The sequence below is a fragment of the Bos indicus x Bos taurus genome, chromosome 16, assembly GCF_003369695.1.
Source record: "Bos indicus x Bos taurus breed Angus x Brahman F1 hybrid chromosome 16, Bos_hybrid_MaternalHap_v2.0, whole genome shotgun sequence".
Classification (NCBI taxonomy): domain Eukaryota; kingdom Metazoa; phylum Chordata; class Mammalia; order Artiodactyla; family Bovidae; genus Bos; species Bos indicus x Bos taurus.
Genome location: NC_040091.1, coordinates 50,221,456 through 50,248,874, shown reverse-complemented (window position 1 = coordinate 50,248,874; position 27,419 = coordinate 50,221,456). Strand labels below are relative to the sequence as shown.

Genomic DNA, 27,419 nt, shown 5'->3' with positions numbered 1-27,419 from the left:
GCAGGTGATCCCAGCAGTCTAACTTTAACTTATTGTTTAACCCCAATTAAACAATAGCTTCTAAAGCATTGAGATGATGTAAAAAATGTAATCATCCTCAACAGAAGGAGGAATATAATTTTTCTTTCACATTTCTGTTCAGTGTTTGAGACAAAAATTTTTTTTCAATAAGGTGAAATTCACCATCTGAAAATACATAATTTAGCAATATTTAGTATATTCACAACATTGTTCCACTGTCAGTGGTATCTGGTTCCAAACCATCTTCATCATCACCCCCAGAGGAAGCCCCTCATCCACTAAGCAGTCACTCCCTACAGCCTCCTCCTCAACCCTGGGCAAGCATGAATTTATTTTCTGTCTCTACAGGGTGACCTGTTCTGGACAGTTCATATACACAGAATCACACAACATGTGACCTCCTCTCACTGAGCACCCGTGTCTTGAGGTTCACCCTCCTATGGCTGAGTAAGTCCCACTGTGTGGACAGGCTGTGCCTGGCCCTGCTCTCATCCCCTGAGGGCACACAGCTGCTGGGAGCAGTGTTGCCAGGAGCATTCGTACACCGGCTGGTCTGAGCATCACCTCTAGTCTCTCTGGGTGTGTACCTAGGAGTGGAGCCATGGGTCATAACTCAGGTTTAAATCTCAGAGAATCTGCCAAACTGGACCTTAGAAACTAAAGTTCTAAGGCAGACCTAATTAGGGAGAGGAACTTCAAAACACCCATATTGAAACTGTAATAATATTTACAACTCTGACCTAAGAGGATATAATTACTTAAGGCTAGAGAGGTATTTACGTTTTATCTAAAACTCACCACAGCCTATGCCCAACACTGACAATGACCTGCCAATGAGACCCTTCAAACAGGGGCCCCACCCTCACTGCACAAAGTCAGAGCAGCTCCTTCCAGAGGCCCAGAGCAGGCCCCACAAGCATCAGCCTCTACAGCAAGTCAGTGACTCTGCATCAATGGTTCTTACCTGAGAGAGAGTCGCATCTGCACACGCCTTCCGAGCATCCTGGGAAATGACAAGGACAATGGGACATTAGTGCTGCTCCCAGAACAGGCTCCCCCAGACCCAGGCCGCAGTCTCAGTTAAAGTGAAAGTTGCTCAGTTGCGTCCAACTCTTTGTGACCCCATGGATATACAGTCCATGGAATTCTCCAGGCCAGAATGCTAGAATGGGTAGCAGTTCCTTTCTCCAAGGGGTCTTCCCAATCCAGGGATGGAACCCAGGTCTCCCGCGACGCAGGCCAATTCTTTACCAGCTGAGCCACCAGGGAAGCCCAGGAAATACTGAAGTGAGTAGCCTATCCCTTCCCCAGGGGATCTTCCTGACTCAGGATCAGGGTGTCCTGCACTGCAGGTAGATTCTTTACCAGCTGAGCTACACAAGGAAGCAATCTCAGAGCCTCTACCAAGAGCCTCCCCACCCTGCCTCGAGCCCAGGGCATGCTGGACACAGAACCAGCCACACACAGACACATCTCAGCCTGCAGATCACCCCCCCAACGCACAGCACCCCTGTGCCCTCACCCCTGCCCGCAGCCTCCAGCACCCCCCACAGCACTGCACCTGCGTCCTGAATTATGGGGCCCAAGAAACAATGTCTAGAAAGCACTGAATGGCCAGCCCAGGGAACCTCTCTTCTAGAATGTTAACTCAGGACTGTGTTTTCAAGCCAAACAATCACTGATGCTGACCTCTATGGAAAGGAGCAAAGGGTCTGGAGTCAAGGCAACCAAATCTCTGGCTGGTCACATCCTGCTGCTTGCTTTCTTATCTGTGAAATGACCTTGTGAAGTAGGCAAGAAATGTAATAAAAAGGGATGTTCCTCAAGCTAATAAAGACGTCCTTGTTGTTCTAAGCGATCCAAGCTGCTAAAAAATAAATCTGGAAATCTCAAATCTGGATATGACTTTTACAAACAGAAAGCCACACATTATGAAGGGAAATGAGACACTGGCTTTGAAAGGACTCTTGAGTGTAGGAGTGGGGCCTAAGAAGAAAATTTGGGTGTAGGAATAATTTTAAAGGAAACTGACAATTTCTCATAAAACTCTGCCATTGTGTAGCCATCTGCCCACCTGCGCTCATTGATACACATCTGAACGCTCATGTGAACACTCCTGAAGGCATCCAGGAGACCTTCTCCAGGGGCCAACAGCCTCACTGCTAATTATTTTAACTTCATGAAGCTGGTGGTAGTATTTACCAACCTAGAACATGGAGACATACTCAAAGAGATTGCTATTATAAATGTACCAAATAGCTAGATTCCAAATTCAACTTAAATTATCCTATTAGAAGCCTTTTTGCTCAGTTAATTTTGCCTATTTAATTACACAATTAAAACAGGAAAATTATTTAATTGAGTATTTCTGTACCAGCACCTACTCTGGTGTCAGGACCAGGCAGAGGGGAGATCCCAAGTTGCAGGTCTCCCACGTGTGGTTTTGTTATGGTCCCTATGCGCAGTATTCACTTCTGAATACCATTCTTACTGATGTTATATAAGGCTCTCAATTTTTTAAAATGATGAGTATTTAAGAAAAATTTTTGTCCATGTCATATGTGGCCTGTGGGATCTTAGTTCCCTGACCAGGGACTGAACCCAGACCACCGCAGTGAAAGCCTAGAGTCCTGACCACTAGACACCAGGGAAGGCCCTGGTTGGGACTCTTGACAAGAATTATTTTAAAGGAAAAAGCAAACCAAGGACATAAGCAGCTTTGCCCTGGTTAGTGTCCAGAGATTAAAATAGATTTTGTAATGTCCACAGCAGACTGTGATGACACAAGAGAACAGAGAAAAATCATTTTAGAAACTAAACACAGGACCCACAAGTGCTGGTGTAAAAGTCTGCAGCACTCCTCAGGACAGGCATCTGCACTGTGCAGAGAGTCTTCTCGTAGGAGCCATCTCTGCAGCTGCTTGAGACTGACAGTGACGTTCAGCACTCTTCAGACTCAATTCCAACTAAATGGCCTGGGGCAATGTTCACAATGCCTTATTGTTTAGCCAAGGCTCCTGTCTGTCTGTGCTGAGGAAAATCACCACCCTGTCCCTCCACAGAGGAGAACACCCTGGCCAGCAGCCAGCCAGGCCGAATCTGGGTGGGTGTCCCACCAGCACAGGACAGCATGTGGTGAGGCCATCCACTTGGGCCACAGTGACTGCAGTGCCCACACATGCCACGCGGCCTGGGGTGCTCACTGGCAGGGTTAGCCCTGGAGCTCTCCTTCATCTGTCAGAAGCTCGCGTGTCTAAGATGCACCACATTTCAGTCAGCATTCCTCACAGACACCACCACGGGTCAGATGAGACGGTGCCTTGGGGTCTTTCAGCTGAAATACCAATCTAAGAAGAGACCCTCCTAGCGTCATCCACCATCTCCCGCTGGACTCATTGTGTCTCCATTCTTTAACAAGTACGTGTTTCTTGGGCAAGCAGGAAAAAAGGTTTTCCTTAGTTCTAGTCTTCCATTCCCGTTTGATGTACTGCCAATTCTGTTTTGTGCAAGTAAAAGAAACCAGCAGGGCTTCAAAGGCAGGGCTGTTCAGCTCTCTGGCTCTACCTGCGGACGATCCATGGGGAGGGGACGCCACGAAGATGCCAGAGGTGCACACTGAGGCAGTTTTGTGCTAGAGACACTGAATTGGCAAGACTCAGCACCAAGAGCGTAATGCAATAAACGTACTTATTAATTACATGTCAATATGGTAATCTTTTATATATACTGGTTTAGATACAGTTGCTAAAAATTAATCCTACTGGTTTCCTAGTACAGTTTTCAAGTCCATACGTGGCTCACAGGACAGACCTGTCTCCTGTGAGGAGGGCTGCATGTGCTTCACAGAAATTGGGTTGAGATGCAACACTCACTTTCAACCCTTTTTTTTCCCCACAGTATTTGGAATTTTTTTAAACCTATACCATACAAACTTTATTTGCTACGAATAGACCTGAACCCACTATTTATGAACAACAACTTGTTGTTAGAAAAACAAAAGTTCTGATTTCTATATTCCAGAGTGTGGCTGGACGTATTAAACAAATCTTCTAAGTCTTCCTTATTCTTATTGAGCTATATTGTATCTTTTAAATGTTGAGATTGGAAATTCTTACAGTAGAAGGATCTCTTCTGTCTCCTCTTTGGTGCATATCTCAAATAATCCCCTTATCTTTTCTCAAGTTCAGTTAAGAACCTGGCTAAAATGACACTGGTCTTTCCTTCCAATTACCATCAGGCCCTTGGAGCATATAATTGGTCATTTAAAAGGAAATAATTAGGTTCCCCTTTGAAATACCCGTGGCTCTGCAGCATGCCTCTGCAAACCCACCCAGCAGACTGCATGGAGGGGTGGTGAGGAGGTGCTGGACAGCTCTGCAACTGTCCTTCTTTCCAACAGGCAGCTGGACGGGACCCAATCATTTTTATCTTCAAGTCAGCGTCTCTGTTCTAACAGCCAAAACCCTCCCTAGGGAGCACTCAACAAATCACCCACACCTAGAATACTTCCAGTGTTGTTGCCACTCGTGCTTCTAAACAAGTTTCCTGCCCTCAACTCAGGGGTCACAGTGGGGGAGCAGACACCACACTCTGTACGGTGACCAAAAGAAGGTCCAGAAGCCAATTCCCAAGGTTAAGAAAAAAGGCCCTGAAAGATGTCTGTAATTTCTATGGAAACATTCTAGGTATATTCAAGTAACAATATACTAGAAAAAAATCCTGAAAATAAGGTGCTAGGCCAAACATCTGGATCTATAGTTTCTACATCCTGGGCCAATTAAGATTCAATTTCAATCCAAAACAAGGAATAGCCATTCTGAAACCCATCTTTCCTTAAAACAGTAACATCACACCCAAAATCCAAATGATTAATGAAACGAAGCACACAGGCAGTTTACGTACTCTAATTTGGTTTTTAAGCTGTTCGGCCTCCTGCCGTAACTGGTCAAGTTCACTCATCTTCTAATCTTAGTGCTCTTCAAAGCCACCTCAAAGAATCTGAGATCTGAAAGAGAAAAACAAGTACCAAGAATGAATAAACAATGATTGAGTCATTTAATGAAGCTGGTGAGAAAAGAGAATTGAAATTTTGAGAGCTGTGGTTTCATTATAAGTCAGAGAACTTTTCTTTAGCCTTCATCAGAACATGTAAAATGCCCACAAGGGCTGGGTCAACAGAGTGTAACTACTGTTGTACATGAACCTCGAAAAAATGACAGTGTCCAGCAGACAGCGCAGAAGGCGGTGGTGGGCCGAAAGAAAGTCTGTCTAGAAGCAGTTTTCACAGAGGATCTGGACTTCATTATTAACTCAAGAACCTAAGGGTGATGTTTAGAACAGCTCTCATGTGAAAACTCAGGGCAGTTAGTTCAGGATGGGGCACAGCGGCCACCTGGCAACCTAGCACCTCAGAGGCATGTTGATGACCCTGAACCCATGACTGCCCAGAGGACATCAGCAAGTCACACAGCAAACCCAGAAGGACTCAGCTTGGTGTCCAGGCCTCTGATTCAGGACAACTTATTCTCCCACCAAAATGTGCTCTGGGATCCCAGGAGACTCAGAAGCATCACTGCAGCCCTTCCAGGCACAGGCCCAAGAGGGCTCAGTACAAGCAACCCTGTTGCCCACTCCTGCCCCAGCCCCACCCCTAGGCTCATGAGACACTATTCTTGAAATCACTGTCAAAACAAAATTATCTGTTAAACAAGAGATGTGTTTTCCCGGGGGAATGCCATAGTTGGGGGTTGCATTTCTGACCAAGAACATAGCTGTTAAGGCAATCCTAACTGTGACCAACGTATCACAAAGCCAAAGAAACAATCACAAACATCTTGTAATCACTTAAGAACACAATCAGCTCCCACCCGCAAGCACAGCATATTGCAAGGCCCTTAATTTCCTACGCAAATACAGGCGGGGAGATTCTTCCCTCCTAGATTTTGTGTGAAAGTCACAAGGTTATTATAATATAGACCAGATATTTAATTAACAGTGGTCCTTTATTTTCTTGAGACTGGAGCACATCTGGGGGAAATTATCTGGATGACCCAAGAAACACAGTTGTTAGTTCCCAATCTAGATAGACTTTAGACTTTCTTTTTCCTCACAAAAGCATTCAAAATAATTGTGATATGGTTTGTATTGATGTATATTTATTGAGAAAATAAGAATACTTTCCCCAGTAAAAAGCACCTTTGAAAAGCACGTTACATCCTGGTTGCTGCCCTCACCTGCCCCTGCAGCCCTGGTCTATTCATGGAACAAATCCCACTGGCTGCTGGGCACACCGCGCAGGAAGCACAGAAGGCCCTAGCACTGACCCTAAAAGGGGGTCCACACCACTGCCAGGAAAGGACTAATGGGTAGGGCCAGGACGTGGGGCTGAGGCATCTCGGTAGGACAGTCAAAGGCAGGGGAGGCAAGCCCAAGTGACGAGAGAGGCGTTGCTTCAAGCGGGTGCTGTAAGTTTCACTCTTGCAGACCGCCGGCACCTCCCTGGACAAGTGGAGCTCAGCTGAAGTTACCCTACACGATAACTGGGCTGATTCTTGTGTCTTCACATATACACTCAAAGGACTGCAGCTGATGAATATTAATGTGTGAAATAACAGGGCCAAGAGAACACGAAATCATTTTAAAATAGAAAGCTGTGCTGATGTGCCCCTGAGCTTCCAGACTGTGCTGCACACCCAACCCTCCTGAGCACGTGCATCCACACGTGATCAGTTATTATCATAAGGACAGTCCGCTGAGTCGGGGGTAGTTTTGCCCCAGTAACACTCCCACCCCCATCAGTAAATAATTGTTCTTAGTCTATGGATAAGCAACTTCCTTCAATCCTTCCAAAATCCACATGAAGAAAACAACTAACGTTATCATGAGGTACACTGAATTAAATGCTGAGCTTTAGTCAATAAACCATACATTCTGATCTTAATTTAAACACTAAAAAGCCGAGCTAGTTTTTAAGTAAGGAAAAAACCAATAAATTCCTAGGATCAAGATAAACAGGTCAAGACCCAAATTCTAGTATTAGGTGGAATAGCTCTTGAGATCTTAAAATTAAATATGTCTTTTAACTAGATGCTCTTTTTTACATATTATAAAAGAATATATACATGATAATCATCCAGATGTATTACTTCAAACTAGAGAAATTAATTTATTGAAAACTTAAGTATCTTTAAAATGACAAACTCCAATTCAGTTACCTCACAAAATTTCAGAAGCAGTAACAGTACTTGCTGACTTCAACATTCAGCCACAAGCAGAGAGAAGAAAACCAGATCTATTTCTTTCATCATTAAATTATTAATATTGCCTTTTTTTTTCCTACACTTGGCCTCCACTGAGGTCTTTTTGCTCCTTTTTTCCACCCCACCCTTCCCCCTAATATTGCCTTTTGATTAGAGCTCTGTCTCTGATCAGTGGCCACAGTTAAATCTCAAAAAAATTCGTATTTGTTAATATTTAAAGAAAAGGTGCTCAGTAGTGTCCCCCTCTTTGCGATACTGTGGACTGCAGCCTGCCAGGCTCCTCTGTCCATGGGATTTTCCAGGCAAGAATACTGGAGTGGGTCGCCATTTCCTTCTCCAAGGGAATCTTCCCCACCCAGGGATAAAACCTAGGTCTCCAGCATTGCTGAAAGATTCTTTAACCAACTAAACGACCAGGCTACCACCAATAAAAATAAGAGTCCAAAAAGGTCCAAGATTTTTTATCTTACAGTCTGGTGAGAAAGAAAAACTACTGGCAGACATTTAAAACAAAATCCAACTATATTCTACATTCTGCATGTTGAAGAAGTTGTCTGTAGAGGGACTTTCCCTGATGAAGGGGTACCCGGGGGCCCTGGGGTTCACTCTGACCTGGCACCAACCAGGGCCTCCTCCTTCCCGGGCTAATGGATACCCAACTGGCCTCACAGGATGTGCATGAAAGGACTAGGCAGTCAGGGCTCCCCCAAAGAGAAGCCGGCTCCCCAAGGACAGCAAGGAGCATGCACAGCAAACTGACAGGAAGCAGAACAACTCTGAACTCCCACAAACTGAAAGTTCACCCCAAATGCTCTTCTGTGGAGACAGCAAATGCAATAAATGGGGTACAGGGATGTACATAAAGGATGAAACTTCTCCTTTTGTGTCTATAAAAAGACTACACATCTATGTTCATTTAAGTAAGCAATCTTTTTTCTACATACATGAGAAAATGTTAATGGTTATTTTTGGAGAAACACAGCAATAGTGGGCAGTTCTGATTTTTCACATTATCATATATATACGGATAAGGGAAAAATAAAAATTATATATATGTATATATGTAAGTTAACCCGTTATCTGGGCCTTGAACCAAGAAGCACTTACAATTTTTCCTCCATTTTTCAGTTAAAAAAAAAAAAAGCAAACTAGTTGATATTAACCTTTTACTGGATGAACTATTAAATACCACTAATAACAATAACAAAGACACCATAAAAACCCTGAAAAACACTCATTATATGTGAAATGAAAAACAAATGTGTGTGTAATAATTTTAGCTATTTTATGACCAAAACATAAGAACAGCATTTTTGTTAGAATTACTGGTCATATTTTTCTCTTTTTTCCAAAGGCTGGACATGCCTTTCAAATTCCTTTGATGACAAAGACGAATGAACACTAAAGGTTTCACTTACATGTGACGTCTCTGTTGCTCTCCTCACTGTCCTCAGTCCCCCAGAGCCTCCAGGAAGCCCACCATCAGTTACGTGGCCTAGGCTCCTTCTCTCCTTCAGGGCCAAAGTCACAACTAAGTACTGGCCACGCTGACTCAGCGCCCTGATCAGTCTAATCCACTAAGACAGGACCTGCTGAGAGCCTCACTTCTGTTCTTTGTGACCCACATCTGCCACTAGCTTTCACCTGTTTAGGAAACATTTTCCACAGAAATGTAACGTAAAAGCAAGTACTGTGAAATGATATGTCCAGCAGCGGCTTAGAGCAGCTTCACAGCCCAGCAAGAGCCCAGTCCTCTCCACTGTATCAAAGTATAATTTGGGTTTGGGTTCTGCACAGACAAGGAAGGTGACGTCCACCCACTCACTCTCCACTCTGGTCTTCGAGTGCCAGGGTGGAGAAGAGCACTAGTGAGACCACTGCAAAGGGCTCCGGAAGCCTTTCTGTGATCAGCCATCAGATCACGAAGTGCACCCTCCGCCGAGCAGCCAAGAACAGGCAGGCTCAGCCCACTGAAGGGCAGGCAGCCAAGACACCAACCACCAGGGCCCCTGCTGCATTTAACTGCCTGGGGAAGCAGCAGCCCTGATGGTACCCTGTGCCCCGGGGGCAGGAGTCTGCTGACCTGTTTGGCCAAACAGGTTCCACACCTCACCTCCAAATAAAGCAGCATCGGGAGAGAGTAGTTCGCATGAGGCATTTAAACCAGTTTCACCAGCTTTTCTGTTTTTTTCCCTTCATTCCCAAATCCAAGTTAACCTCCGAAATTGAGGCAGCACAACTCCACAGGGCGAGGGACAGGGCACCCCCAGGCTTCCCCAGGGTGAGGGGTAGATGCTGACAGAGTTAAGAATAAAATGCTGGGTGTGAAATTAGATTTAAAAAAACTGAGGAGGGAAACGGGAGGGCATAGAAAAACACATCCAGCCAAACCTTGGTAATTGCTTTAGTTTGGTGATAGGAGGTCCTTATGCTATTTATTAACTTTTTCTATGTTTCAATTTTCCATTAGAATAGTTTCTTTTTAAATGTTAAGAGACCCTGAATCGATTTAAAATCCAAATGTACAGAAAAAACCAGGACAACCTGAATATGGTCTGGGTATCCGGTGACAAGGAGTCGCAGCTCTTCTGTTCGTTGTCACAATGAAGCTAAAACCCATAACTATAAGACGTGCTTCTTACTTCTGAGGGAAATGAGACTCTGATAGGAAGAAGGGAGGTTAAACAAAGCTAGGAGAGTTTTGTTCAAGCTTCAGATTTTAGGTAATATTCTTCTTTTAATCTACGTTTGAACATTCTCTTAGTAAATTTTTTAAAAAGTCATTATTTCTTGGTACTGTTTGACTGCAAGTATATATGAAATTTGTTATGTATCTCGTTTTAAAAATACAGACGCATAGGTATTCCTCAAGCAGATCGTATTGTATTTTGACATGGATTACGCTGCCATGTTAGCTGGCTGTTTGTGAGAGTCAGTCCCAGTAATGCCCAAATTTGTCTGAACAACTCAATGGTTGACCCTGGAGGCTTCTATGATTCAAAAGTGAGAAAAAGTTAAGTTTTGATGAAACATTCATTATCTTCTAAGAAGTAGCAGATATCAACATATTCAACACTTAGTAAGCCATTACTAGCTTTTATACAGGTAAAAGATGGTAATGGAGACTAAGATAGGAGATCCCATTACATCTAGAATTCTCATCTGGCTCCGGATTTAAAAAGCATCCAGCAAATTCTTACACATGTTCTTTGACACTGTGTTACATTTTCTTAGAATGCAATGACTTAGGACCTCCCTGGTGGTTCAGGGGATAGGAATATGCCTGCCAATGCAGGGGGCATGGGTTCCATCCCTGGTATGGGAAGATCCCACATGCCACAAGTCAGCTGAGCCCATGCACTGCAACGAGAGGCCAGCACATGACAGCAGCACAGAAAGCAGCCCCTGCTCCCCCTGACGACAAAAAGCCCACACAGTAATCAAGACTTGAGCAGCCAAAAATAAGATAATCAATGAAAAAAGTTTTTTAAATGCAATGATTTAAATAGTCTGCCCCCAGTATCTAAGCTATCTCATGAGATTTTCCTGTTTCTCGATTTTCTGATGCAAATTTTATTTATTTTTTAGCCAAACCACACAGCAGATACGTGGGATCTTAGTTCCCCGATCAGGGATCAAATCCACAAACCTTGCATTAGAAGTGCAGGGTCTTAACTGCTGGACTGCCAGGGAAGTCCCCTAAATACAAGTTTTTAAAGAAAAAGCACAGCCCCCACTTAGTGTTTACTGCTAGACAATGCATACAGGGGAGACTTGCTTCCCACATTCTACATTTAAGACAATGCAGCATAGCCTCCTTCTCAATCTACTATCTAAGGCCAATTTAAGCATATTCCCTGAAGCATTAGTACAATGTAAAAATGTAACCATTCTCACCAGAAATCAATTGATACAATGATGGTATATTAGTTCTGTAAATAGGAAAAAGAAAAAGAAAAAAAAAGATACAAGATAGACTCTATAGGGAAAGTGAATTTACCTATTAGAGCTACAAAGATCTGATTGGCTCCAGGTCCCCACCTTATGTTCTCTAAGCAGGAAGAGGAGTCTTACTTAATGTGTGCTGAATCACTTCAGTCCTGTCCGACTCTTTGCGACCCCATGAACTGCAGCCCATCAGGCTCCTCTGTCCATGGGATTCTCCACGCAAGAATACTGGAGTGGGTTGCCATGCCCTCCTCCAGGGTATCTTCCTGACCCAGGGACTGAAACCACATCTCTTATGTCTCTCGTGTTGGCAAGCAGGTTCTTTACCACTAGCGCCACCTAGGAAGCCCCTTCAGTTTACTACCTTTTGAAAATAAATGTTCTTATACTTTCAAATCATAATAAAACATACACAGATAAATTCACAAAGTCACTGACAGCCAAAAGCCACTTCCACACAAACTGAATTTCTGCAAACCTGTGTATCAACTTAAGAAATCCATGCATACCCAGACATCAGGGCAGAAGAAAAGCCCCTGGTACCATGCAGGCATCTGGTCTGCTGACTGTAAGTGGCTCCTACACCTTCCAGAACACTCTTCCCTGGTTTCCCAAGGACCACCAGTCCTTGAGTGAGAGGGACCATCACAGGGCTAAAAGCACCCAGAGGGGCTTATTGTCTAACAAAAGCTAACCACACACCAGGAACTCCCCAGCACTCCAGTGGTTAGGACTTGGCACTTGGCTTGTCAGGCTCATGTCTGCTCCTTGGCTGGGGAACTAAAATCCCACAAGCTGCACAAACCAAAATAGTTTCTTTAAAAAACCAACCATGTACCTGGAGACAGTAGGAAAGTACTCTGGCTCCATGGACAGACTGCAGAGCACACAGAAAGTAAAAAAGTACCTTTTGTAAGGCTGTTCCATCCTCCCTACACAGAAATGGTATCAAGTACTGCCGATTCCCTATTTTATTTACTAAAGCCCATTTCTCAGAAGGCACTATCTAGTTTTACCACCATACAGAAGGTAATTATGGCTGCTATGCAATGTCACATTTGGAAATAGTAATTTTTCTATCTTCAAAATAGTAAAATGCGAATAAAGAATTTATATTTCATAACAAAACATCCGATAAGCATGTTATAGAAAGTTTTTAAAAAGTTGCAAACATACTGCTATTATACTGAATAATTTAAAACTCAGATTTATTTAATCTAGCACATGAATACTATTTTGTGCCTGTTAAGAAAATTCTTACACCAGAAAGGAACATGCATCTCAGTCCACCTTGCATTTATAGGTACCAAAGCACTGGAGCAGACCTAGGAGACCCCAGAGCCCTGGCAGCACTGCACAGTGGGAGCCGAGGAGCCCAAGCAGGCAGGGCTTCAGGGTGCGGTGGGCGCGTTCCAAAAGGGGAGAGCCCACCTGCTGCCCAGAAACCACCTTTGCAAGCTGTCGACCCCACAACCTGTGCATCCAGGAAGCCTCTGCGGCTTCCAAATGCTCAGTGGCGGATGGGGAGACTCCCCCTCTCCAGTACTCAGGTCTCCCCAGCCTCCCTGTGAGAGTCAGGAAGTTCTGCTCTAATGATTTCAGAGCCAAATTTAATACACAATGGACACCATCTAAGATGCCCGCACCCGGAAGGAAGAAAGGGCTAAATGGGAAAGGTAGTCAGACTGGAAGTCAGTCGCACGCGACAGAGGCCCCTCTGAGGGGCTGCACCCTCACGCTGGGGGAAGACTGCTCTCCACAGGCCACGTGCACACCACTGTGCAGAGAATCTCTGTCTTTACACTCCCTTCCAGCAACTACAATGGACTCCACTGGGTGTCCCACGTGTCTTAGCAGGCCTTGCTGGTGGAGGCAGTGTGGCTGCATGTGGCAGGGGCTGCACATCCATCCCCCAGGCCTGACACTTGTCAGCAGGTGTAACCCCTCTGCGTCTGGCTTTTGGTCTGAAAATGGAGACAGAAACAATCCCTACCTCATAGGCCACAAGGACTCAATGAGGATCCACAAAAGGTCCTTAACACCTGACTGAACCACAGCAAAGTCTCACTAAATAGAACTTGTTACAAAAGCAGTTAACAGGATTTTCCACCTGAAATGATTTAGTAACAGAAAACCACCTCTTCCTTCACCTGCCACACTTCCTACCCAGCCAGTGAAACAGGTCTCTACAGAGGTGGAACTATGCATAACAGTGGCTGCCAGGGTAACTAACCAGGGACTCAATCAGATTGAGGCGGGGCAGCTCATATGCTAACTGTTCCTTCAGTTTAAAATATCTTTATTGAAAGTAAGTAACACAACAAAACAGATAGTTTGATACACTCTGAAACATTAACACACCTCTGAAACCACACCTTGGTGAAGACAACTAACACGGCCACACCCCAAGTCTCCTGTGCCCCTCTGTAACTGCCCCTCACACCCCAGCAACCATGCATCTGCTTTCTGTCACTTTACACACGCGAATCCCACAGGATGCACCGTCCTGTGCTCTGGCTGTGCGCCCTCAGCGTGGTTTCTACATGAATACCTGCCCTCATGTCTCCTGGGTAACCACCAGGAGTGGAACGGCAGGATCATATATGACCAGCATGCACTTGGCATATTCAGAAACTGCTGAGCTGTCTTCAATGTGGCTGCACCGTTTTTCTCGCCCCCTGTCCATGCACTGGATTGGCGCGGCACGCCCTGGGTGCGCTTGGTGCGTCTTCTCCACTGTAGCCGCTGGAGTAGGTGGTTAGTGGTGTCTCAATGTGGTTTTAATTTGCATTTCCCAATGGCTAATAATTCTGACCATCTTTTCACATGCTCATCTGCTATCTCATTATATTATCTGGTGAAGTGTCTGCTCAAATCACTTGCTTTTGTACTGGGTTGTTTTCTTAATACTGAATTTTAAGAGTGCTTTATTTATTCTGGACACAAGTTACCTAGAAGACATGTGATCTGTTAATATTTTCTGTGGCCTGTCTTTTCATTCTCTTCAGTGTCTTAGAAGGAGCAGGCATTTTTAAATTTGTCGACAAGTCCAATTTAAAAATGCTCTTTTTAATGGACTGTGTCTTTGATGTCACTAAGAAATCCTTGCCTCAGAATTCCCTGATCCCTGGCTGGGGAACCAAGATCCCACAAGTTGCATGGTGGCCAAAAAAAGAAAAAGAAATCCTTGCCTAACCTGAAGTCTCAATGACTTTCTATGTTTTCGTAGAGAGGTTTTCTAGTATTAGGCTTTACGTTAAGTTCTATGATTCATCTTGTGTTAATTCCTGTCTGTGGTGTCAACTTCACCTTTTATATATGGATACCCAATTGTCTGAGCACCTAACTCATTCAATTTAGTTTTGCTTTCTAATTTTAAATTATTTCAACTTGCAAAGAGTTTGAAGAAAAACATAAAGAATTGGATGCCTTCACCTAGTTATCCCTAACAACTGGGACACTTTTGCTTTATCTCTCCCACCTCATACAAATGTACTGGAGTTTTTTCTGGATTTCATGGCTTCACCTTCAATCTGTATCATCAGCTGGTACTCCAACTAAGACTTGATTACAAAGGGGCTCTCCCACTTTCTCCTGGAAAAAGTTGGAGAAATACTGCTCTTATCCAGAATGTGGACCATCAACTCCAGAACCTCACCCCTCCATGATGAACAATGGAGGGAGCTTTGGAAGAAAACATCTTTCTCTGGATCAGTCTATTCTGAAAAACCAACACTGGCTTAAAAAAAGAGATGGGCAAAACTATTACAAAAACCAGGTTCTTAAAAAGAAAAAAGAAAATCCTGAAGAAATGTAAAGATTCTACTCTAAAAACTGACAAAATCAAATTATATAAATATTACCTTAATTCAGAAGTGCTGCTGGTCTGTTCTCCCAAACATGTAAAATTGTCTGCAACAGAGAAAAGGCTGTATTTGCATTGATTAAGGTTGTGAGGCACAATATTCCATACACTTTAAGAAGCCATGAATTCGCCCCTTCCCTGTCACCATTTCTTTCCCCAAAATCACTGAACAGTACTTGGTATTAACAGCGTTAAGTTCTTCATTGTGGAAAAGAAGAAAAATGATCTCAATTTCTTAAAAAACAAACAAACAAACAAAACCTTAAAAATGCCTCAGGGAAAATACTTTGAATTAAACTGAAAAGAATCAGGGGGAAGGGGTGTTACCAGAAAAATTACAGCAACAACAAAAACAGAAAAATCACTGCAATTCAAGACACTTCTAAGATTAACCTCCCCCAGAAGATCTTATGTGACTGTCCTCTCAGTGCAGGCAAATCCACCTGGACAGACACCCTGCCCACTCCTCCAGCCCACTCCAGCTGCCTCGGTACCGTCCAAAACGGACCTCCTGTCCAGGATGCCAGAGCAGAAGACATGGCAATAAGCCTCCAGACCTGCCTCTCATCATACTGCAGCCAGTACAAAAATAAATTTCATTCTAGATTTCTTTGGAAATACGTGCTTGTTCTTTCCCAGAAACTAAGTTTCAATACATTTTAAAATGCTCTGGTAATCTCTCTAAATGACACTATCTGGAAGGGCCACTTTGGGATGTTTCGCAGGTTACCTCCTGCCTAGTGATCAATTCACTACTATGTTTACAAACTCCCATACATGCATCTAATCTGGGCACTGGGACAGGCATCAACAAGCTGAAATGTCCCCCAGCTGAACTGTGAATTCTAAGGCATTTATTTAACAAAACAGTTTTACTGTTGAATTATGCTGCGTATGTTATAAGCAAGCACATACTACTTATCCAGCAATAAAAGTTAAGTATGGAAGAAACAGTGTGGGGATTCCTCAAAAAGTTAATCACAGACCCACCACACGACCCAGCAATTCTACTTGTAGTTATATACCTGAAAGAACTGAAAATAGGTACTCAATCCCCACACATAAATGTTCACAGCAGCACTAGTCACAACTGCCAAAAGGTAGCAACAGCCCAAATATCAGCAGATGAACAGATAAACAAATGAAGACCAGCCACACAATGGAACCTTGTTCATCCAGAGAACAGAATGAAGTGCTGATACATGGACAACACCTTGAAAGCATTATGCTGTGTCAAGAAGCCAGACACAAAAGGTCACACACTGTATGATTCTGTTTATGTGAAACACCCAGAACAGGCAAACCCATGAAGACAGAAGGCAGGGGTTGCAGGGACTCTGCACAATAACAAGAACACAGGCTCCTCCTGGGGAGATGAAGGTGTTCTGAAATTAGGGAGACGCAGTGGCTGCACAGCTCTGTGAATTACTAAAATGCCACTGACTGTCCACTTCAAGACGGTTTTGTTTTACGAATTTTACCTTGGATGGGAGGAGGAAAAAGTGCTGTTAGAGGTGCATGGAAAAACAAAAGCAGGGACTTCCCTGGTGGTGCAGTGATAGAGACTTCGCACTGCCACTACTGGAGGCAGGGGTTTTGATCCCTGGTGAGGGAACAAAGGTCCCACATGCCTGGGAGGCAAAAAGATCAGAGAGGTAAAAGAAAAAAAACAAAACCCAAACCAGCAGGTATGGAATAAGAGGGAGACAGGGTAGACTATGGCTCACCCTCACAAACCTACTGAGTGGAGCTCTGAGGAGTGGGCACCGCAGGCTTCACCCAGACGTCAAATTTAAAACAGGGGAACGCAATCTTGGCACAGCTGACTTTTGAGACTGGCTTGTTCTACTGTGGTGGGGCTGCCCCATCTCCTGGGAGGTATTCAGCAGCTGGCTGGCCCCGGCACCCCTTCCGCAGCTGTGACAACCCCCAATCTCCAGACCCCACTAGTTGTTCCATGGGAAGAGCAATACTGGTCCCAGGTGACAGCTGCCCTCAGCTGGATCTCCAAATGCAAGTCCTCTCAGGGATTTTTCACATCAAGAGACAGGAAGACAAAAGTATAGAATAGTCAGAAAAATGTATCACAGTTTGATCTAATTCAAAGGCCTAGACTGTCTTGTGCCCAAAGAATGAAACAAAGTTCAAGTTGCCTATCCTGTGGGAGCCAGAACATTTACCCTCTAGCTACAGAGGGTGCTGAGAGCACCTCTGAACCCCTCCCATTCCCACCCCACTGCCCGAGATTCACAGGGAGTGCTGCCCAGACTCATTTCTGGCTGAATACAAGACCCAAGTGTGGGTCTTCTGACTGCCCAGCCCACAGAACCCAGTAGAGGGAACAAGACCACAGTCTCAGACAGCAGCATATATTCAGTTCAGTTTAGTTCACTCAGTCGTGTCCAACTCTTTGTGACCCCATGGATTGTAGCATGCCAGGCTTCCCTGTCCATCACCAACTCCTGGAGCCTACTCAAACTCACGTCCATTCAGTCGGTGATGCCATCCAACCATCTCATCCTCTGTCGTCCCCTTCTCCTCCTGCCTTCAATCTTTCCCAGCATCAGGATCTTTTCCAGTAAGTCAGTTCTTCGCATCAGGTGGCCAAAGTATTGGAGTTTCAGCATCAGTCCTTTCAATGAATATTCAGGACTGATTTCCTTTAGGATGGACTGGTAGGATCGCCTTTGTAGTCTAAGGGACTCTCAAGAGTCTTCTCCAACACCACAGTTCAAAAGCATAAATTCTTCGGCATTCAGCTTTCTTTATAGTCCAACTCTCACATTCATACATGACTACATGATCCTAAACCAGAAGCACCACTTTTACAGGCAATCAGACAAACATGGATTTAAAAAACCAAAGTCTACATTTTACGAAGCCACCACACTGACCAGAGGCAAAAGGCACAGTGGTGGGTGAGCCACAACCTTGAAGCCCTAAGAGCCCAGCACCTCAGAGCGCTCCACCGAGCCTGGCTGACAGGCTCACAGGGGAGGGCGCAACACATAGCACAGTCAGAAGGAAGTGTGGCCCCTGGGCAGCAGGCAGGCTTGTGGACACTACAGTTACCCTAAAGCCCACCAGGAAGGTGTGGCTGCAGAGGAGCGGTAAGGGGTGACATGAGCACATGCTGAGTATTTCTTCTTTAATCTTCTTCGAAAGCAATCCAGTTAGAAAGAGAAGTTGGAGGAAAACACAAACATAAACTTCAAGAAAAAGGCTCCAACATTTAAAGATCAACTTTTAGTCAAATTTAAAGTATGTAAAATAAAATTCAAATCATAGATTTACCAATGTAAACACACAACTGTAAAGTCAATTTTACAAACAAACCAAACATTTTTAATACCCCAAATAAACAACGCCTCGCCAACCCTGACACTGCTTTTAGACAGTCTTCCGCTGATCAGCGGCGAGCCTCCAGGAAGAGGGGTGTGAGCCCTGTGTCCCTCCCTCTGGTCCTCTGTGGACGGGCCACTTATGTAAACCTGTGCAGCACAAAGTTTCCAGACCACTCCCTCGCAGGAACAAGACAGCTGCACACCACACCCCTCCCAGCTCTGGTTTTGGAAGTCAAATCCCTTGAACATCCATTCACTCAACAAATAAATTTCCATGCCTGTAATGTGAGACAGTGTGCCAGACACTGAAAACACAGACAACAAAACCCATGTGTGCCGCCTACCTGGGTCCTGCTACATGCAGAGAAGCAAGCGTGAGAAACTATGCCACGGGGCACAGGACCAACACAACTAGACTAAGGGCCCGGAGCAGAGAGGCCACTGCACAGAAGCGAGGGGCTGGGGACTCAGCCGTTCTCAGGGCCACAGACACCTGGTTCCCTTAGTCAAGGTGCTCGACTGCCAAAGTGTACTAGGCTAATACCCTCAGAGCAGATTTTCGAAGATGGAATTATTATTATTGTGTCAAAGATCAGGCAGTTAAACAGTCTTGATAAGATCAACTAAGCCAATGTTTTGATTCAGTGTAGTTGTTAATTTAGCAATATTAAATATCTGTGACGAACTTCTTTGTTCATATTCTAGTACATCATGAGATTTTAAGTACCAAATACTAGTAATTGTTTGATTATTGTTTTTTTTAGTATTTTTCAAAATCTAAAACCCAAACCCTCTACAGAGACACACTTAGAGATTTCCTTTACTGATGACATTGAACTTTCAGATCAAGGAAAGGTCCTGGGAATGACTCCTCCTACATCCAACACAACCCCAAGACAGTAAGAGCACACAGGTGCCTGGTTTCTTCTCGGCAGCTCTGAGTACCCACACCTGGCCAGAACAGACATGAGGGCACTGAGGAGTCCTTAGCTGCCCTATGTGAACAGTCATGCATTGTCACAAACTCTGAGGTGTCCAAGTCCTACTGGTGGCACTGAGAATATGACACACACACACATACCTTCATCTTTCTAAAACCCAGAACAATCCAGTCCTTACAGTTCTGCAAAAAGGACTGGGCACTTGTACGAGACAAAGCAAACTTCTCAGTTCTGATTAATTCTCTAGCGCAAAACTGTTCTGAAGAGTGGGAAATGATAATGTGAAGAAGGTCCCCTAGCCAAATTTAGGAATAAGTCTGAGGGTAAAAAGGAATAATAACTATAACAGAATATATCTTATTGGAAAAAAAAAAAAAGAACACACATACACAATAATATTCAAATAATAGATAAGACAGAAGAGGTAAAGCTTTTTACAGGAGACTACAAGATGTAGCAGCCCTCAGGAGACATGACAACGAAGTGTCCAACACTTGAACTTGGTTAAACCCTGAATTTTAAAAAGGGCATGAAGACATTCTGAAGAAAACTGAGGAAATTTACATGTGGACTGGATTTGGCATCACTGAATCCATGTTCAGATTTCGGGATGAGTGTAAAAGAACATCCTTGTTCTTGGGACGGGCTGAAGTTGTAGAGATAAAGTATCATGACACCTACAACAATCAAATGGTTCACCAAAAAGCACACAAAGAAAATGTTGCTGCTGCTACTGCTAAGTCACTTCAGTCGTGTCCGACTCTGTGTGACCCCATAGACGGCAGCCCACCAGGCTCCCGTCCCTGGGATTCTCCAGGCAAGAACACTGGAGTGGGTTGCCATTTCCTTCTCCAATGCATGAAAGTGAAAAGTCAAAGTGAAGTCGTTCAGTCGTGTCCGACTCTTAGCAACCCCATGGACTGCAGCCCACCAGGCTCCTCCGTCCTTGGGATTTTCCAGGCAAGAGTACTGGAGTGGGGTGCCATTGCCTTCTCCAAGAAAATGTTACAAGTTACTAAATCTTGGTGCAAGTACAGAATGTCCACTGCTCCATTTAGCGTCAAAAGTTATGCAAAACCAGGTGTGTGATACAATCGACATTTATTATAGAAAAACTTCAAGCAAGGGGTTTAATCAATGTATTTGAATTATTCACGGGCTTCCCTGGTGGCCCAAATGGTAAAGAATCTGCCTGCAAAGCAACAGACCCGGGTTCGATCCCTGGATTGGTAAGATCCCCTGGAGGAGAAAATGGCTACCCATAGTACTCTTGACTGGAAAATCCCATGGACAGAGGAACCTGAAGGGCTATAGTCCCTGGGGTTGCAAAGTTCAGACATGACTGCACAACTAACACACAGAGTGCTCAAGTGATCAGCTTAAACTCCCTCCCCAATATTTAGCAGTATGCAAAAATAAAAACTCTCCTTCAACTTTTAAACAAATAAATAAAATTCAGTGGCTCAGTGGTCAAGATTTCACCTGCCAATCCAAGTTCAATCCCTGGTCCAGGATGATCCCACACGCCTCAGAGTAACTAAGCCTGTGTACCACAACTACTGAAGCCTGCGCCCTGGAGCCCATGCTAGGCAGCAAGAGAAGCCACTGCGATGAGAAGCCCGAGCACTGCGACTGGACAGTCCACCTGCCACTGCAGAAAGCCCGCACAACAACAAAGACCCAACACAGCCAAGAATAAATGAATAAAAATAACATTAAAAAAAAAAAGCTGGGGGAGGGAAATACTACGGCCAACCAACAGCAAACATAGACTTAAAAACACACCCTTGCAGTGATCAAATAAAAGATGAGATTACTTGAAGATAAAGTCAGAAAATAACATTTTATAACTATTTTTAAAAATTAAAAACAAAAAATTTTTTTCACTGACCAATATAGTTAAGAAAGAGCTTCTGTAGTAGCTGGAAAACTTGGCACAATAATACGTTCATGATTTAACGGCTCAATGAATGGCATTTTAAGAGTGTACATTTTTAAAAAGATGAATTAATACTTACAGTTTTTCATATTTCATTAATTTTTCGTCATTTTCTCGTGTTTTAAGTGCTATTTTTCTCAGGCTGGCTAGAGGTTTATCAATTTGAATTTTTCAAAGAACCAATTTTCAGTTTCACTGATTTTCTCTACTGTGTTTCTACATTCACTTCCACGTAATTCTGCTCTTGTCATTATTGTCCTCCTCCTGCTTGTTTTGAAATCGATCTGCTCTTCTAAACTTCTTCTTACAGTAGAAGTTTAGACCGGTAAGACCACTGTTTTCTGTAGTCAGCATTTAATTCTTTATACTTCCCTATAAGCACTGCTTTCACTATGCTCCACAAATGCTGGTATGCTTTGTTTTCGCTTTCATTCAAATTAAAATATTTTCAAGTTTCCCTTATGATGTAATCTTTGTTGAATTTACAAATATTTGGGGACTTTCCAGACAGTGTTCTGTTACTGGTCGCTAGTTTAACTTCACTGTAAAGCCCCTGACGGCTCCAACCGCTGGGTCCTTTCCGAGTCCGACCAGCCTGTAGAACACACCAGCCACACGTCACGGTGACGTGCTACCGTGACGTGTCAGGAGTCTCATGTCCACACCATCATTCCTGAGCAGTGTGAAAATGAAAGAACGTGCTGGGCTGCCATTCCCACTGTCACAGTCTGGGGTGAGCCAGCTCCGTGTGAAGGTGCAAGGGGCGCCCAGGAATGCCTGTGATGCTCCAACCAGAAACAGATCTGGTTAACTCTAGCTGCCGAATAAAAACTTCTAACCATGTTCAGTTGGTTTTTAAATTATCCTTTATTTTCTTGCGTTCATTAAAAGCCTAAAAAAAAAAAGCCACACTTTATTGTGGTTTCCACATGTGACAATAAATCTCTTGGGGAAAAGTTATGAGGAAAAGTACTTATTTTTTGCAGAAGGGTGGTAACCTGTCCAATATGACCTGCAGAGCTCCAACTTTCTCCCAATTTAGGTCTGCCTGGGAGAATAGCTCAAATGTTTGCAATAAAAGAGTAACTTTACCATCAAGCACAGCAGTAACTACTGAGCATTTAACACATTCTTGGAGGACGAGCTATGGAAATATATAGCCAGGGATACATCAGTGCGGAAAAATGAATAAAAACAGCAATATGCTTGGAGCACAACTATACCACCACCTCTTCCTGGCATTGATCATTTCCTCCTGGAACCATCTCAATCTCCAGGCGGAAAAGACGCACCATGGGCCAGGCATAATGAATGAAAAGATACTGCTATCAAAATACATCGTATTTCAGAACACCAGAGGCAGGACCCTCAAAGTTTCCACATGGAACAAACTGGTGCTACACAGGATCAAGAGTCGGCAGCATCTTACTTCCCAACAGCAACACTGGAAACTGGGAGAAAACAGTGCTGTCTTGAACTAACTCCAAGCAAAAATCATACACTCAAAGTCCAGGAAGAGACTAGAGGACATTTTCCCCCAAAAGTGGAAAAAATGAGAAAGATGTCACAACTGGAACTTAGGAGATCCAGATGAGACACAATCTTCTCCTCCATCCTCTTCTGGCCTCAGGTTCGGGGGTGAATGTGCTCTGTCATAGTGACATCCGGAAGGGCTGACCCCCAGGCATGCATGTGGGTCTCAGGAACCACTCTAAGCACCACATCTGCAGTGTACCCTTTACGTTATGGACAACTAAACCCGTATAGAGTCTACGCCCCCAAACTAGATTTCTAATGTATGTCTGTGAAAAAGATATAGATCAAAAGGTTAATCAACCATAAAATTTATCAAATAACTATTATGCACCCAATGCTATGTTGCTAAGTACTTTATAGCCATCTGATTAACTCCTCAGCAACGCAACGAGTGCGTACTGCTATCATCCTTCCTTCGCATTTCAATTCTACAAAATTACAGAAAAGATACCTAAGGCAGAGGAAGGTCAGTAACTGGGCTCAAAGCTGCACTAAGACCAAGGGTCAGAGCTGGTGTGACACCCGGTAACTGGATTTGAGCCCAGGGGCTTACCCTGACGCAATACTTACTGTCATTTAAACACAAGTCTGTGTGCAATTTTTAAAAGAAAATCAGATAGAAATTAAATGTGTTCCTCTGCTCAGAATGTCCTTGCCCTCTCTTCCCCTCTGCCAGGAAACAACACTCGACCTCGAGACAGAGCTGATCACATCCCCCTGACCACCACGCTCCCCAGCCACCTGGCTTGTCCAGTTCTCAGACCACTGTCGCGATGACCCCAAGAGGCAGTACCTTGGATGGTGCCAAGCCTTCATGGCTGTCAGCTTACAAACCGAGTTCCTAAGAGCTGCCCCAACTGCTCCTCTTCCAAAACCTGGTCTCAGGACTGTCCCAGGCTCCCCCTCACCCCAGTCAGAGCTGACCACACCAAGGACAAGTACCCTCCAGCCAACGTCAGACCAAACTGTGTCCCCTGATGCTGTGGAAATAGAGGCAGCGAGTGGGACATGAACCTGAGGCCTGTGGCAACCCACCCACCACGGCTTGGGCTAAGCGGCAAAAAGAGCAGCAGCACGGACACATGGGAGGGGCACACCCCCCATGGTTCCTGTCCTGTCCCAGGGCTTCTGCATTCCAGACATAAAGTGCTGCCAAGTCAGGCCATGACCTCTGTCCTCATTTTATGGCTTCGCCAAAAATGTCTCTGAAATTCCCACCTGTCTTAGCCTCCAATCACATAACCCATGCCTCCCACCTGGGTAATGGCAACTGCAGACCTTGGTTCCCTTATTTGACTTGTATGAGCAACACCCGGCATGCCAGTCACCTCCTGCTCCCTGAACACCAGATGAGGGGACCCTGCTCTCCTGCTGCCCCTCCTCCCTGCTGCGCCCTTTCCTGGCTGCACCCCAGGTCCTGCACTCTCAGGCTCAATCCCATCACAATCACAGGCTTGCCTTTCCAACCCCCCTGACAGTCCATTCCCCACCCTCTTCAGCACAGAAAATCCTACCCCAAGCTGCCACCCAATCCCACCGATCTCCCTTTCTCCTACCCTGAACTCACTCCCACTGCTGGCCTCCTTCCAGCTCACAGTCTTCATGGAGCCTACTATTAACTCACTCCGCAGCCATCTCTTTTCCTCTCCAACCATCTTATTTATCGTCACCTGACTTAACTCTCTAAGGGAGAGCTCTGACATCTGACTCCTATGGAACAAAGCTGAAAGGGCCTGTACCCTTCAAGGTGCTTGTACCCACCACACATCCGGGCACCGTCGCCAGGACTCAGATTCAGTGAGTCTGAGTATGGCCAAATACATGGACACAAACACTCCAGGTGAACTTGGGTCTCTCTGCCAGATCTGAACCATGATCCTGACCATTAGTCCTTCACAAAGAAATCTGAGAAACATGAATGTATTCTTCCCTTGAAGAGTTAGAGACAAATTTTAAAAAGTAAGATATTCCCCCACATTCAAGAATAGGAACCTGCTTCCAAAACTTCCAGGCTGAAGACATGAGCATATTTCCTACAAACATGGAAAGCACTATGAGCTGAAGTGTCTCTGAAGCCACTGTGACTTACAAGGGGGCCTGGAAGGGGGCAAGGACAGACTCTGCGCCTGCAGGCGGCCCAGAAGCGGCAGTGCTCCGCACTGTGCAGCTCAGCCGACGTCTGTACGGATCACGTGGTCACTGTCAGAATCGCATTCTGCAAACCCAGCCCCGTGCCGGCGCCGGTTCAGGCCAGACTGAGGCGGGAGCACTTACAGGCAGACTGCTTGACTGCGCTTGGAGATGCTGTGTTTTCTTACAAACTGAAGGGCTGTGGCAGGCCTGCCCATGTTGAGCAAGTCCATTGGCGCCATCTGCCCAACAGCATTTGCTCACTTTGTGTCTCTGTGTCACATTTTGGAATTCTTGAAATATTTCAAATCTCTTAATTATTACTGTATTTGTCATGGTTATCAGTGATCCCTGCTGTTACTAATTTGACTCACTGAAGGCTCAATGGTCTTCACTCTTTAGCAGTGAAGTGTTTCTCATTTCAGGTCTGCACAGTTGTTTAGAGAGCACGCTATTGCACACTTACTGCACACTTGCAGTGCACGGCAAACACAACTGTCACGTGACTGGGAACCAACCAGAGTTGTGCGGCTTGTTTTACTGAGGGAGCAGGACCGAGCCCACAGGAACCCCTAGCTGAGCCTGTACTTCCAGTTTGAAAACGTACAGCCACACTGTCCAGCAGCACCGAAGCAGGACGGAAGCTGTAAACTGTTTACAGAACCTCCGGCAATGAATGGTCTATGAGCCTTCATTCACGCACTCAACACAGCTCTGCCTGCTGCCAGGCACTGAAGCAAGGGGTCCACATGCCAACCTGCTCCGGAACTCAAGGCTCTCACCTGCATAAACTAAACCCTGCTGGACACAGACAGGGATAGACATAGTAACTTTGTTTTCCCCACTCCTGAATGTACTCCAATTGCTACCCCTCTCTTAAATGCAACCTTGTTGATACAAAAAAGTTCAGTCATCAAAAAAAGGGGGAAAAGGGTGGGGAGGGAGAAGGGGATCACAGAAAAGAAGTGGAAACACAGCAAAGAAACGGGCATCAAAAATCTGTTTCAAGAAGGATCTATACACACCATACACATATCATTTTGGTCCCAGACTTTCCTTCCTAATTAAACTTTAAGCAAGCAAACACTCAAGATAGAACTCTTTGATTAAAGAATCATTAGTTGTAGGAATTCACCAAGAAGCTTACTGAATATAAGAAAACCAAGCTATAAAAATCAAAGTTCCATCCAAGTTATTCATTTATTACGAATGATTAACAAGTAAATGACATAAATAACTCCCCTCCCCTCACAGGAGTAATAAACACTCAGCCACTGTGCTTAAGTCCAGGGTAAGGAAAGCACTCCCTGGAGAGAAGCTGGCATTTCCCTGGCCATGACAGAAGGGCGAGGGCAGATCTTTGCACATAACTGGATGCTGTGAGCTCCTGACCTACAAGAGTTAAGTGAGGACACCTAATTTCAGAGACCTGAGAGGAGAAGTGTCTGCACACGCGTAGCCTGGCCCAGGGGCGCAGTCACCAGACTCTTCACCCTACTCTTGGTGCCAAAGAGTCTGGCATCAAGGGGCCTCCCAAATATTTCTTTAACATTTGTTCACTCTTTTTTTTAGTGGACAGTATTTCTTCCTCCCAATCATACTAATGTAGTAATTAACAATTTGGTGAAACATGGGGTGATCAAGAATGTAAATTCTGACAGTTATTTTTCTTTTAAAGCCAAAAATAACATTGGGGCTTCCCTGGTGGTAAAGAATCCTCCTGCCAATGAGGGGACATGGGTTCGATCCCTGTTCTGGGAAGATCCCACATGATGCAGAGCAACTAAGCCTGTACACCACAACTACTGAGCCTGTGCTCTGGAGCCTGGGAGCCGCAACTACTGAAGCCCGAGCACCCTAGAGCTCCTGCTCCACAAGAAGCCCCTGCAATGAGAAGCCTGCACGCTACAACCAAGAGGGGGCCCCACTCCCCGGAGCTAGAGAAGACTGTACAGCAACAAAGACCCAGGACAGTCAAAAATAAAATAAAGTTATATTTCAAAGAAAGAAAAATTACATTAATTCAGAAAGAAAAGGGAAAAGATTCACATACTGTTGAGCCTTTTGAGGGATGTGTCCTGGAAAACAATGACACAATGAAGACGTTCAAGAAAACCAGGTTACATGAACAGTATATTCTGACTTTTAATCATTTTATATTTTCATATATTATCAGTTCAGTCGCTCAGCTGTGTCTGACTCTTTGTGACCCCATGGACTGCAGCATGCCAGGCTTCCCTGTCCATCACCAACTCCCGGAGCTTGCTCAAACTCATGTCCATCAAATCAGTGACGCCATCCAACCATCTCATTCTCTGTAGTCCCCTTCTCCTGCTTTCAATCTTTCCCAGCATCAGGATCTTTTCCAGTGAGTCAGTTCTTCGCATCAGGCAGCCAAAGTATTGGAGTTTCAGCTTTAGTGTCAGTCCTTCCAAT

General features: G+C 44.7%; 1 protein-coding gene across 2 annotated transcripts in view; it reads right to left on the bottom strand.

Annotated features, from left to right (window-relative positions):
* GNB1 (G protein subunit beta 1) overlaps nt 1–27,419 on the bottom strand; it is a 77,134-nt gene that overhangs the window by 16,922 nt on the left and 32,793 nt on the right. Inside the window, exons 2-4 of one of the 2 annotated variants that reach the window (XM_027565165.1) lie at nt 15,092–15,140; nt 4,924–5,026; nt 986–1,024 (exon numbers count right to left, since the gene is read on the bottom strand). In XM_027565165.1, coding sequence (XP_027420966.1) covers nt 986–1,024; nt 4,924–4,980 — 96 coding nt within the window. In that variant the 5' untranslated portion in view covers nt 4,981–5,026; nt 15,092–15,140. The remainder of the gene's footprint in view (nt 1–985; nt 1,025–4,923; nt 5,027–15,091; nt 15,141–27,419) is intronic. The other variant, XM_027565166.1, reaches the window with a different exon arrangement.